This window comes from Oncorhynchus mykiss, chromosome 3 (assembly GCF_013265735.2).
Source record: "Oncorhynchus mykiss isolate Arlee chromosome 3, USDA_OmykA_1.1, whole genome shotgun sequence".
In the NCBI taxonomy this organism is placed as follows: Eukaryota; Metazoa; Chordata; class Actinopteri; order Salmoniformes; family Salmonidae; genus Oncorhynchus; species Oncorhynchus mykiss.
Genome location: NC_048567.1, coordinates 53671417 through 53684887, shown reverse-complemented (window position 1 = coordinate 53684887; position 13471 = coordinate 53671417). Strand labels below are relative to the sequence as shown.

At 42.6% G+C, this 13471-nt stretch overlaps 1 protein-coding gene across 1 annotated transcript in view; it reads left to right on the top strand.

The window, feature by feature from the left end:
- The window catches only part of LOC110520198 (R3H domain-containing protein 1-like), a 75105-nt gene extending 61982 nt beyond the window's left edge, over window positions 1–13123 (top strand). Inside the window, 11 exon segments of the mRNA XM_036974578.1 lie at window positions 1113–1361; window positions 1731–1854; window positions 5588–5739; window positions 5967–6127; window positions 7086–7192; window positions 10395–10564; window positions 10845–10998; window positions 11278–11372; window positions 11673–11766; window positions 12068–12177; window positions 12180–13123. Of these exon segments, the coding sequence (XP_036830473.1) occupies window positions 1113–1361; window positions 1731–1854; window positions 5588–5739; window positions 5967–6127; window positions 7086–7192; window positions 10395–10564; window positions 10845–10998; window positions 11278–11372; window positions 11673–11766; window positions 12068–12177; window positions 12180–12410 (1647 nt within the window). The 3' untranslated portion in view covers window positions 12411–13123.
- Window positions 13124–13471: the final 348 nt, after the last annotated feature.

The window sequence follows — 13471 nt, the reverse complement described above, 5'->3', positions numbered from 1 at the left end:
CAACCTCAATATTTGGGTTCTATCCCATCTTCCCTCTTATGGCTTGTTTAAAAAAATCTGTAAATGTGTAGTGAACTTAGTACAAAGCCATAGAATCTGTTGATACTTTTTGTAAATACATAGTGAACTTAGTACAAAGCCATAGAATCTGTTGATACTTTTTGTAAATACATAGTGAACTTAGTACAGAGCCAAACTGGTGTTTGCTACTGTAGGTGCCTGAGACTGCTAAATGGGAATATTATAGGGTCATTTTCCAGCTATATGATAGATGACTGTGATTAATAAAATATAGAAATTCTCTACAGCAAAATGAATGGAGCTAATGTTCTGTTCTTGCTATATGCCCACATTAAGTTCTGAATGTAACATGTAGGCTAATATTCATGAAATAATACACACAAGGACAGAATTTCAAACAAGACTTGCAAAAGTTCCTTAATGAACTTATATTCACTAGTGTCAGGCATTGCTTAGCGTTACTTCTCGAAGCTAATCGAATGCAGTTAGTCAATGGTTAGTGTTTTTCCCCCTTAGTAAGACTTAATATGCCAATTAATGCTAAATGGAATCAGTTTTATTTTCATGTGTTATGTATTTCTACCCCACTCCATCCATTGATGCAAATCATGTGTTCCGTTAACCTCTTTCCTGACCTCCCTCTACCAATAAACATCCCTTAATAACTAATTACATTTTTTACATTTGTGGAAGGCTGCTTTGAATAATTAATTTCACAGCAGATGATGGAATTTTATGTTCTATGACTAGCAATGCTGAAAGTCCCTAACCACCCGCCACCCTGTAAAGTAAACCAAACCACACTTAAACAGGTCAGGAGGAATTCAGTTTTAGGGCCTTCAGATTTTTGATTTGCATGGGTGGCTGTATCCAGCAGTAGTCATTCGTTAGTACTAGCCTATAGTTTTCTATAGAAGTCTTTGGGTTTCAGAAAATCGCTATATAAAAGTATGATGTATTATTAATTATATACAATGTTCTGTTGTAGTTCAAGTAGAGCCATTACTGAACTCCCATTATATTAATAAATATATAAAAGACATGTAATAATGTAATGTAGCAATTTAACACGTTTCTGTATGCTCCCACAGCAAAATAACCTGGGAGCCCAGTTCAGCCACATGAGCTTGGCCCGGCAGGTCTCTGGAGAGGGCCCAGGTCGGGACACCCACATTGCCATGTACCCCTCCTCCGTCGTGCTCCAGACCCCCCCTCAGCAGCAGGGCTACATGGTGGCCCCTCCAGTCCAGCCCGTCCCGGCACCCCAGGCCTACAACACCCCCGCCCCTCCGCCTGTCAACCAGCCGGTCTTGCAGCAACAGGGCTACATGCAGCAGCAGGTAGTTTCTGTACATCCGAGCCTAACCTGGTTTACTCCTCTTAGTCTTTACACTATTCTGTTACATTAGTACTAATATACTTTTGTTCCATCTAACTGACTATCTTAATCAATGCCTGGCCAGTATCTTTGTTCCCTCAACTACATGATTGTAATGTTCCATCAATACTATCTGAGAGAGACATGTACAATACATTTGTTCATAAATAGTTTCTCTCTCTACTTAAAATAGCATTTAAATGGCACTTGGTAACTATATACCTCACACCAGCAGAGGTACTGTACTGTATGTTCAGAGACCTCAGAGAGATGGATAGCTGTGTTGGTATTAATGGTATGCCATTTTAGACTGCTCTATCTCTGCCTACAGATGCCAGCATGTTACTGTGCGCCAGGCCAGTACCCCCTGTCCAACCAGCAGTACAGGCCTGTGGGCACAGTGCAGTTCAGCGCCCCACAGAGTCAGCCAATGCCCCCGCCCACACAACAGACAGGTAGGTATCTAGCACAGGCTGAACCAGTAACTCAACCATCCATCTCAGCTGCCAAGTTCTTCTATTAAAAACAGGTGTTACTTTCAGGTGTGTTATTTCTCTGGTGTAATATATGTAATACCATCAGTGGAGTGGTTTGCATTGAAGGTATCTACATGGGGGGTAAAATACCCCATACCACACCTCCTTGTGTGTTTATTTTAATACAGTTAATATCAAGCTGCGGGGAGATGGCTGTTACCGCTCCTCCCTCCCTTTTCACACTTCTTTTCTATTACACTCAGCACTTTCTTCTCTCCGGTTATCTGCTTTTATGGCGGGTACACAATAGGCTAATTTAAGTAAACTGCAGAGGGGAAATTAGACAGTGCCCCTGGGGCAGAGCGAAAAGCTACTGTGTTGGAATGCTTTTCTCTGCAGTTTTGGCCATTGTTTTGCCTTACCCTTTTACCCCATAATAACAATTCCCAATCAAATACACTATTAGCATTGTTTCCCTCCCCCCTCTGTGTATCGCTGAGGCATTATTCACTGGCCTGTCTAGAGAAACAGATGCTCCGCTGCACCACTGAAATCCAGAAGCCAATCTGATCTCTGAAAGGAAATGGGGAATTTTGTTTTAATTACCTGCCAGCCTTTGTACATGCATCTGTCATGCAGGTTGGCAGTGGAGAAAAGGATGGGGATTTCAAATGGGAAAATGATTAAATGATGGTGAATTCCAGCAGGGAAATGTCAGAACGTTTATATGCCTGTGGGTCCAAAGTCAGGTGTTTAGATGGGTTTCCTACCTGGATATCAGCCCTCCAGACTGGGTTAGAACCGAAAGGCCTGTCCTGGATACTGGTGGATCTAGACCCTCCATGGGTGGAACCAGGTATTGGCCCTCCATGGTAAAACCAGAGGCTCAGGATACGGGGCCGGGGCACTGTCTGAGAGGCCTATGATTCTCACAGTGAACCGGTCTCTTTTCCAGCCCCTCACTCTCACCTCTTCAGACAGAACTGTTCGCCAACCACATCCTACCGCTAGTAGTGCTGAGCGATCAGTGCTTTTTGAGGTCGGTTTCAGTTTACAGAATTTTTGTAGACATTTTTAATGAAAGGCAGCAGAAGCACACTGCATTATGCTGTAACACAGAATAAAATAATTAATAAAAGTCCCATGATGGTAGTGACTACCAATTACTGCTTATCACTTATTACCCATCTTTTATTCACATTACTTTAATTTAATTTAATATTTCAGTTGTGTATATTACATTTGTTTTATTTGATTACTTTATTTAATTCCTAGTCATCTCATCTCTAGAGTGGCTGTCTATGCTGTCTGACAAAATCTAAATTTGATTTGTTCATCAAAGTAAATAAGGCATACTTTTGACTGCTGAATACCAACTATTAATCCGTTAGATCATGTATTTTCAGGTAGAGATACAGTGCCTCGCAAAGCAACTGCTCTTTATCCCTCTCCATCATGCGTTGTCTCCGGACAAGTAGGCGTGCAATGGATTATGGTCATTGTAGTTAATTGCTGTGTTTTCTGCGCTAAACCAGTGTTTCTCAACCCTGGTCCTCAAGCACACCTGATTCAACTTGTCAACTAATCATCAGGCTCCCAAGTGGCACAATGGTCTAAGGCACTGCATCTCAGTGCTAGAGGCGTCACTACAGACCCTCGTTCGATTCCAAGCTGTATCGTAACTGCCCGTGATTGGGAGTCCCATAGGGCGGTGCACAATTGGCCCAGTGTCATCCAGGTTAGGGTTTGGTCAGGGTAGGCCGTCATTGTAAATAAGAATTTGTTCTTACCTGACTTGCCTAGTTAAATAAAATAAAAAGTAAGGCCCTTAATGAGTTGAATGAGGTGTGTCTGTCAAGGGTTACAACAGGGGTACTCGAGGACCAGGATTGGGAAACACTGCGCTAAACTATAGAATATTGGCCTGTTGAAACTATAACTCCCTACTACATCGCACAGTTCAGGGTTGATCTGATTTGTCTTTAGAGAATCTGCAATGATATAATTTGCATTGAGCTCGCAAAAAAACCCTGAATGAAATGGAATCCAAATAATTGAACCAATATTGGACAATAGTTGTTTTAAAAAATGAAAAATAACAGAAATGTTGTTTAATCGCTCGGCACGAACGATTAAGCAATAAATCAAACTGCTGTAAAACTCGCACGTTAAAGCCCTCCTGTCTTCTGGGCATTCTTGATTATTGACTGACTTGACTGAGACTTTAAATGCATCTCGCTGTGAATATTTGTGAAGACTCTGTGTATTTAGGTTTTTATCCTCAATGTTCTTGCCATAAAAAGTGCCCTCCATTTTGGTTTTGACTTCTACATCAGGCTTCGACTTTTTTGTGTGCTCCACTTCTATAATTATTTCATAATAAAATCAGATTCTGTTAACATATATTATACTGCTCAATATTAGCTGATTCTGTTAACTATAAAAGGCTTGTGCAAGAGTCTCAACTGCAATTATGAAGACAAAGTATTATATTCATAATTGTTGTAATCATAAAATATTAGCAGAATTCTTAATGTCAGCTGAAACTGGACATTGTCTGTGAACATGTACTATTACTTCTCCACATGTGGTCAAATAAAGCTGAAGGAAAATGTTTTTTGGTGAAAAGAGGGAGGAAGAAAAATGTTGTGGTAGATCTGAGTTGAAGGACACCAGTACCGTCTGAAAACTCCTTTCCCCAGGCGTCTGAGAAAGCCTAGTCCTTTCCCTTATTCTTGTAAGCAAAGATTAAGCTTTTGAACTTGAGAAAGGCAGCGGAAGCCTCAGTTTATCTGCTGTAACAAGGAGAGGGGTGGCGTGCCCGTTTCATCTTATCTGCTATAGCCGCCTGACAGTCAGTACCTTTTTAACCAGGCAGGCAAAACTGTCTGCAAGCAGCAAGCGATTCAATCCTTTTGAGTCCCTATGTCCAGGTTCAGAGTCTGGGTGGTACCATAGTGCAATGCGTCTCCTTTCTCCTCACCTTCCTCTGCTCAGTCAGCTGAAGCAGAGAGTGTTTAATATTATATTCGCTTCATGCTCAGTTTGTAAGTGGAGGCGAGAGAATGGCACTAAAAATAGCGACCAGCCTCTCTCATCGCTTGCCTCTCCTTCATTCCCTGCCGGGGGCCATCCATTCCTTTTGTCCCACTTCTCTTCTCATCTGGACCAAATTGATTGCTGTCGCTCTGGCCAAAAGCCAGGAGAAATTGAAAATTGCCCAGCCCCCCACCTCACTCCCTTCCTCCTTTTTACCTCCTGCAGTTTTCTCCCCTCCATCCCCCCATACCTCTCCTCAGGGCGCCTGCTTTGGAGGGTTTTTCAATGGCGTTCTCAGAGCTTTACACGCACTCTGGTAACCTTGACACTGATGTATTTTACCCAGTGAAAAAAAAGAGGATAATTTCTCTAACAAACTCTATGAAAAGTTTTTTTTCTCTCTCTCTTCTCGTCTCCCATAATCTTACCAGCAGAGGATAAATCCTATTGAAATGACTTGGGCTCTTAAAGGTTGTTTATTCACCGAGCCATTTTAATGTTGACTTCATTGAATCATTGATCATTTTTCAAATAAATAAGCACACAGCCTGTCCTGTGCCAAGGAACTTTGCATTTAATTTCAATGCAAGTCTGCTGAAATCTAAGATCCTCAAGTCATTTGTGTCCACTTTTTGATTGTATCAACTTCAACTTGCTCTCTTTATTTCTCCAGGTTACCAAACTGTGATGCCAAATCAGCCACAGAGCTATCAGAGTATGATTGGAGTGCCACAGAGTCAGAACACTGTCAGTGGCCTGCATAGCAATATGGGAAATCAGATGCAAGGCATGATGGTCCAGTATCCCTCCATGCCATCTTATCAGGTGGGTACTTGGCATTTCACCAACACTAAGTCAGTGTAAGTCTATAATGTCAAAACACAATTGTCAATGATGAACATTATTAAGACGTTAAAAAAAAGTATATTTATTTAAACCTTTATTTAGCCAAGTATCTTGGAAGTTAAGAACCATTCACTTTTACAATAACGATATTGTATATTTTTTGGCATCCCATGTTGACCATGTGTAATTTGGGTCTGTCTTGGCAGGTATCCATGCAGCCCCAAGGCTCACAGGGTGTGCCACAGCAGACATATCAGCAGCCTATCATCATCCCCAACCACAACCAGTCCAACCAGGGGCCCATGCCTGGCTCTGGTGTCCAGGTCTACTACAGTGTTATCACACCCAATCAACAGAACACTATGAGGTTGGACATCATCACCACACTGTTTTAACATGGAAATACCTATACCAATTATTACGCTTATTGTAGACCCATTACATTGTTGAATTCCGGTTCTAAATGTATTCCCAGTTTAACAAAACACCATGTAGTAGGAAATCACAATGTTTTAATGTGAACATACTCTGATTATAGACGAATTACAATATTACAGACCGTTAATATATTCCTTATTTTACAGTGAGACGTTTTTAGTTTTAACCGATAACTAGCCCGTCTCTGTGATGCTTCACACTGGGCTATGCATGGCAAAGAAAGGGGTCACTTTCCACCCCCCTCTTCCCTCCCCCTCATGGGGCCTCTTCTTTAGTAGGCCATGTTCAAGATGATTTATAAGGCCAGATATCTACTGAGTCTTAATATAACATTGCTGGTCCCATGTGGTGAGCTGCTCTCTCTACACCATCCTTCATGCCCAGCCCTCTGGTCCGCTGTGCAGACGCACACTATTCCTCTGGGTGCCGAGCGGAGCGAAGAGCCGACTGTCTCCAGCAGCAGCTGCCTGCCTCTGTGCTTTGGGCTGACGCATCACCCTGCCTCCTGCCTGCCTTCGCTTTGCTTTTATCCTTATTAAATCACAACTGAAATGAGCGAAAGAAGAGCCTGGAAAGCAGAAAACCCAAAGTTCCACACTGCAACCACAATTTGGTTACGGAGACACAGTAAAAAATGATGATTGCCCTTGATTTGTTTTGATTTGGTAGAAAATGAGGTCCGTAGCGATTGCCAGCCTTTACTCGTTTCCGATTGAGGATATTAGTGGTAGTTCTAATGCCCCTGTGTACATTGTTCCACTTCAGTAATTTAGCCCATTTTAAACTGATGAGCCAAATTCTGATTACATTGAGTGAAGCGCTGCCAGAGCTTTGCCTCTCTGCTGCTCAGCTTTAAAAAGTATGTGTGTGTGTTTCTCTCTCTGCAGCTCTTCTGTTGGGTTCTTGCCTCCTGGAACAGAGCAGATGCAGTTCCCTCGGCCGTCCTCTCCCTGCAGCTCCCAGCAGCCCCTCCATCAGGCACAGCAGTGCTCAGGTACACAGCCCAGTCACAGCACAGATCCAGCCTGAGCCACAGCATCCATTACAACCAGGTCTCAACTAGGAATGAAATATCAATCACCGTCAATAAAATTAGCTGCCGTATAGGTCGTCTCTGGAACAAAACCCACAGATCACTAGCTTCCCTGTACGACTTTCTCTTCGCACCCTGTTTTAAACCTTTCTGCTACCTGTACTTTTTTGTTCTTTAATACTCTCTTCAATCCAATCCCCCCTGTGCGAAACACTGGAGTGTAATAGCCTAAAATAACCTTTCACCAAACCCTGGAATTAGAACCCCACTTAACAGAGGCAGGTGTCATCAGGAGAAATTACTTCAGACTGAATTCTCTGGCAATTCAAAATGGATTGAATCGATTCTAAAAGGGTGAGGGGGCACAGACAGGCAGGCAGCATTCTCATCTCCCAGGGCCAAAGCTATAATTATACGGCGTGGCAACAACAAAAGAAAGGTAGTCATGTAGACGCCTTAACACCCTGCCAGCCCCCCCCTCGATTGTTAGCTGTGAAGCGTTAAGGTGCTAATTGAAATGACACTCCAAGTCTTAACGATCTAATTATTGAACAGATATAGGCTGGTAATTAAAAAGTAATTCCTCTGCTGCTTTGTTCCCAGTTATGGCCATCTTAAAAAAAGTAAGGGCTTTCATGGGTGTTCTAATTTCAGTTAATGTGAATTTCCTCTCTGTGGCGAAGCCCCTGTGAATCAGTATAGCCATCGTCAGTCACCCCATCTCTCTCTCTCTCCTTTCCATCTCTCCCTCTCTTTTTGTCTTTTCTCCTTGAATATCTAATTAAAATGGAAAGGGAAATGTTCTTTCAAATCCTGAAATTAGATTTTGCTCCGTTCAGAAGTGAGGTGGTAAATGTTTTAATTTCATGCAGGGATTACCAAGTGAAAAATAATTCCCTTCATTTTTTTTTGTGGCAAATACTATCAAATTAAAATATGTATTTTGTTGCGTTCTGTTTATTTTTTTTATCAAATGTTTTTTAAATTTAGTAATAATAGTCAGCAAACATGAATACATACATACAAAATTAAGTTACACCTCCCCCATCCGAATCCCATCCGAGGACCTAAGGTATCAAATTAAATAAACATACATGGATCAAAATAAATGATAGGAAAAGAGAAACTCAAAGCAACACATCACAAAGTGTTTCAGCGGCAAGAACCATTGGTTCAAAGTGACTTCTTTAGCTCCATGAATGCGAGAGGTAGACAGCTCCATATAAATTACATCCAAAAAAGTGAGGATCCATTGCCAGATAGTGTGTGGAGGCTTCCATCATACGGCAATCATTTTCTTTGCAGCCGTTAGGCCAGCAAGAAGAATGTGCCACTGACAAAGAAATGAAGTACAGAGAAATAATTTAAAAGTAAGACGAAAGGAGATGCAGGAATATTTTCGGACATCAGTGGACAAGATCAAAGCTACTTCATCTCAGAATATATACTAAATCAAAATATAAAACGCAACATGTAAAGTGTTGGTCCCATGTTCAATGAACTGAAATAAAAGATCCCGGAAATTTCTCTCAAATTTGGGCACAAATTTGTTTAGATCCCTGTTAGTGAGCATTTCTCCTTTGCCGAGATAATCCATCCACCTGACAGGTGTGCCATATCAAGAAGCTGATTAAACAGCATGCTGGCTACACAGGTGCACCTCGTGTTGTGGACATTAAGGCAACTCTAAAATGTGCAATTTTGTAACACAACACAATACCACAGATGTGTCCATTTTTTAGGGAGTGTACAATTTGGCATGCTGACTGCAGGCAGGAATGTCCACTAAAGCTGTTGCCAGAGAATGTAATGTTCATTTCGCTACCATAAGCCGCCTCCAATGTTGTTTTAGAGAATTTGGCACAACTGCAGACCACGTGTAAACAGGCCAGCCCAAGACCTCCACATCCGGCTCCTTCACCTGCGGGATCATCTAAGGGGGGAAAGTTCTGCTGAGGAGTTTTTTTGTTTGTAAAAACAAACTCATTCTGATTGACTGGGCCTGGTGGGTGATGCCCGCACAATCATGTGAAATTCATATATTAGGGCCTAATTTATTTATTTCAATTGAATTATTTCCTTCAATGAACAAACTCAGTAAAATCTTAAATTGTTACATGTTGTGTTTATATTTTTGTTCAGTAGAGATACGAGGGAATTCCTAAACCATGTGTATAAAGGTAACTGGTTCATTAAGAGGGCACAGTGTACAGGATGCATCATTCAAAATGTTTATATTAAACAGCTTACGAGGAGTTAGATAAGTCCTTAGTACAAAATTATAATGGCATTCTCTTTCTTTAAATGTGGAATTGTGTTTTGGTCCTTAAGCTTCTTAATTTGCAATTTAAATCCCAATAAACTGCATCATATTGCACCAAGACGGGCCTAAATATTTAATATTTTGCCTGGTTTTCTATTACAAGTACAGATTTTTTGGCACACTTTGTTTGAAGACTTTTTTTCTTCAAGCATGAGTTAGCCATATACAGTGGTTTACACCCTGTCAGGATAAGAGCATTATATAGACACTGTTTACTTTTAAACCACTGCCAAAAATCATTAGACAGGCTAAGTGCAGTCAGAACTCTTCTTTTAATAAGGCCAAGTGCAGGTCTAGTAAATTCCCTAAGCCTTCATTGTTGGGCAAACAACTTTAAATGGATGCTTGACGGCTGAAGGTTTTAGATATGATTATGTATTAGTGGTTGGCGCTGTCCTTGGAAAGAAGACACGCTGAAAGTCGCGACCAGACAAGAATAATACGCATATCAACAAACACTTTGTTCAAACATGGAATTTAGTTACTAATAACATATTACATATCAAATGAGTGGAGGTTAACGTCACACAAATAGATTACAAAGGATTCTAACGGTGAGACAGTGAACGTGGACATTTTTATTTTTTCTAATGCACTAATGAAATACAAACAGAAGGAAATAATTTAAGTCACACTGACGTATGCTGATCCTATTGAACTTGATAAATATCTTTAAGGTAAACCTGCTACACACAGGATGAACATAATGGAATTCCCACGTTAACAGGCGGACAAGATGTTTATACACATTAAATCTTTAATTGCCCCTGAGGGGATGAATAAACGTTTATTTAATATGAGATTCTAATGTCTGTCCTTGATGTCTTTGTGCCCCCCTAGGCGTTCCCCCTCCCCCAGGCGGTGGGATGGTGATGATGCAGCTGACGTTGCCCCCCGGCCAGCAACCACGGCCTCACTCGCCCCCGCAGTGGAAACACAGCAAGTACTACAGTCTGGACCACACGAGAGGACAGAAGTCCACAGAGCTCTCCACCCTAGACACCTCACAGGTGAGTGCAGGGACCCAGCTGAGCCTAGAGAGAACCTGCAGATCAAAAAATATATATATATATGAACAAAAACAATTTAATTTAAAAAATATATATATTTATCAGTATCACATGCTGAGTGTAAATGTAGTAATGAGGTTTGGCTTGATGATGTGGACAGTCGTGACCATGGTCTGTAATTTTCTAAGAAGGGAGTATCCCTGAGACGAAATGTAATGGTGTCTGTGAGCTCCGTGTTCACGCACTAACTATCCCCTGTCCTCTCCAACTGTCCGTACAGAGCATTCCCCAGCTGGGCAGTCCCTCAACTTCCCCCGCCCAGTCGCCAACTCCCTCCCACCCACACCACCTAACCAATGTGAAGAGCATCCGTCCAGGCCTCGCCCCCGTACCCATGATGCCCCAGTTCTCCAGACCCTTTATGCCAGGGCAAGGTGAGGGAGACACCCAGTGTTTTTCTACCCAGTCCTGGTGGACCTTCAACCAGATATTTCTACATATTTAATCTATTCCAATTATATAGGAATATGATATCCCAAGGGCTTGCAGTCATTAGTTGACTAGAAGAATCAGGTGTGCTAGTACTAAATTCAACAAATGTGTGGAATGCTCAGGGTCCCTGAGGACAGCTCAGTTGCTCCATCTTTATGGAAAATTTTAACCCTAATGAAATTGAGTCAAACTAAGTGTGTTGTCATCTCTGTGTTTCCCAGGAGATGTGCGGTACCCGTTACTAGGGCAGCCCCTCCAGTACAACCCCCAGATCCGTCCTCCTCTCCACGCTCCACCCATGGTCCCCAACCATCAGGTGAGTCTACACAATACAGATCATCCACTTAAGTTGAAGCTACCTATTGTTTATAGGAGGAATTATGTGGGGATTTCAATATACCCTTCTGAAATGCTTGGCAAAGCCTGGAAACATATCTTTAGTACTGTGCAAATAAAACAAAAGATGAAGTCAAACATTGGTCTCTGATTCTTTTGTTCCTCATTGGTCTTCCAATTGAATCATTATCATTCCGATACCTTAAGCTGGAGTCCAAAGAAAGTATAGTTGCGAGAGATGGTAATCTGAACATGCTTTTGTCCTTCTTTCTGCACCCAGGTACCCATGGGGATGCGGCACAGCGGTGGAGGGGGCAGAGGGAGGAAGCAGACAAGGAAAGCTCTGTCTACAGATCTCAGTGTAGGTGATCCAGGTAATGGTAGGGAACACCCTCTGTCTGTTAGAGGACAGAGATGTGGACCTCCAAGCCTAAAAAACCCCTCATATCTCACTCTTAGATCTATCTTATATTTTTCTTTGATTTGAATTCCCACAGATTTGTACATTGAACAAAACTGATTGCAAATGACGCTAGGGTTAGTCTGTACCATTAAAACTAATTGGGTCATGGGCCTAAGGTTGTCTCCAAGTTGGTTTTGACAGTTTCTCTCTTGCTCCCCCCCTCTGGCTGCTCTGTCTCTCGCTGCTCTGTCTCGCTGCTCTGTCTGTGACAGTGAGTGGGCAAGTCCTGGAGGTGACTGACCTGCCGGGAGAGATCAGCAGGACCGAGGCGGACTCTCTGCTAGGTGAGCTCTCCAGAGCCCGGGCTGTAGTCGGATGGCTCCCAGAGCACCACAGCCTCCGAGATTGGCAGTCGGGGGGCTAACGGTGTCCCCCACCCAAACCCACGGTCAAGCCCCTGCTGACCCAGCCTTCGTCTACACCATCCTGGCCATGTTCCCTTCCGGATACACTGCGCAGGACGCCCTCCTCCACCACAATGGCCCCCAAGCCTCCTTCAGACTCACAGTGAGCAGGGGCCACAGACACCCCCTGGAGAGGGCCAGCTCCCAGTAGAGGGCGCTAAGGACCCCTGGCTTGACCTTTCACCCCTCACCAGCACCGCCAGTCACTTCCTGTTGCCATCACTCCCCCCAGCCCCACTCCTCACTAAGTTGGCTTGTTGTTAAGGGTTGTTTTTCCACTAGAGACTTGCTTAGGGGGATTGTGTTGTACTTTGTAATGTTCTTACTAACGATTTGATGAAAAGGAACAAAAGAGCGAAACGTAACACTGATCTGACGTGAACAAACATTTAAAAACCACGATTATTGGAGTTCCAAATATTATAAACCCGTCTGCTCTCTGTTTTGAGAACCGGCCGGAACATATCAAAAGGGCAGTCTGTATTTTTGTTTTATTTTTTAATTTGTTTTATAGTTGAAATCTTGAGTCAGACCCAAAGCTCATTATTATTCCCCAGCCCAGTTGCAGTGTCTGTCCTGGTTCCGTTTAACTCAACCAAAGCCTCCCCACACCCCAGGGTAGCTGATTATCGGCCACCCTGCCACCAGCCACTTGCCCCATATTGTGGCCAGTACATCATGGAGTCGCCCTTAGCTACACAATGGGTCTCTTGTGCCTTTCTCTTGAGAGTCTACTGATTTATTCTCCAAGAAACACAAAATGACACCCCAGTCAGTCTATTGTTAAATGAAAAGACCTGCCTGCACCTTGTAAATAATTTATATAGGATTGGTAATTAAATATCTCAATCACTTGTCATTTCACAGTGAATGGTCTGTATGTGTTGGTCACAGGCGGGCACAGATGAGTGCAGCAAAGAAAGGCTTTTGTTTGACACACCTAGTTTTTAACTTAATTTAAAAGTCGAGATAAAAATGACACTCCTCCACTGCAACTGCATATTTTAGCAATCCTCTGCTTGGAGGGCCTCTCTCCACCACACTGTTCTCCCTCTTTCTCCTCTCCTCCTACAAGGCCAATGGTTTAAAATCTTTCATTAGGTATTTTTAAATGATATACCTACTGGGTCACTGGGGAAAAAAGACAGTTTGCACATTTATACAACTGAATACACAGTACCCGTCAAAAGTTTGGACACCTACTCATTCAAG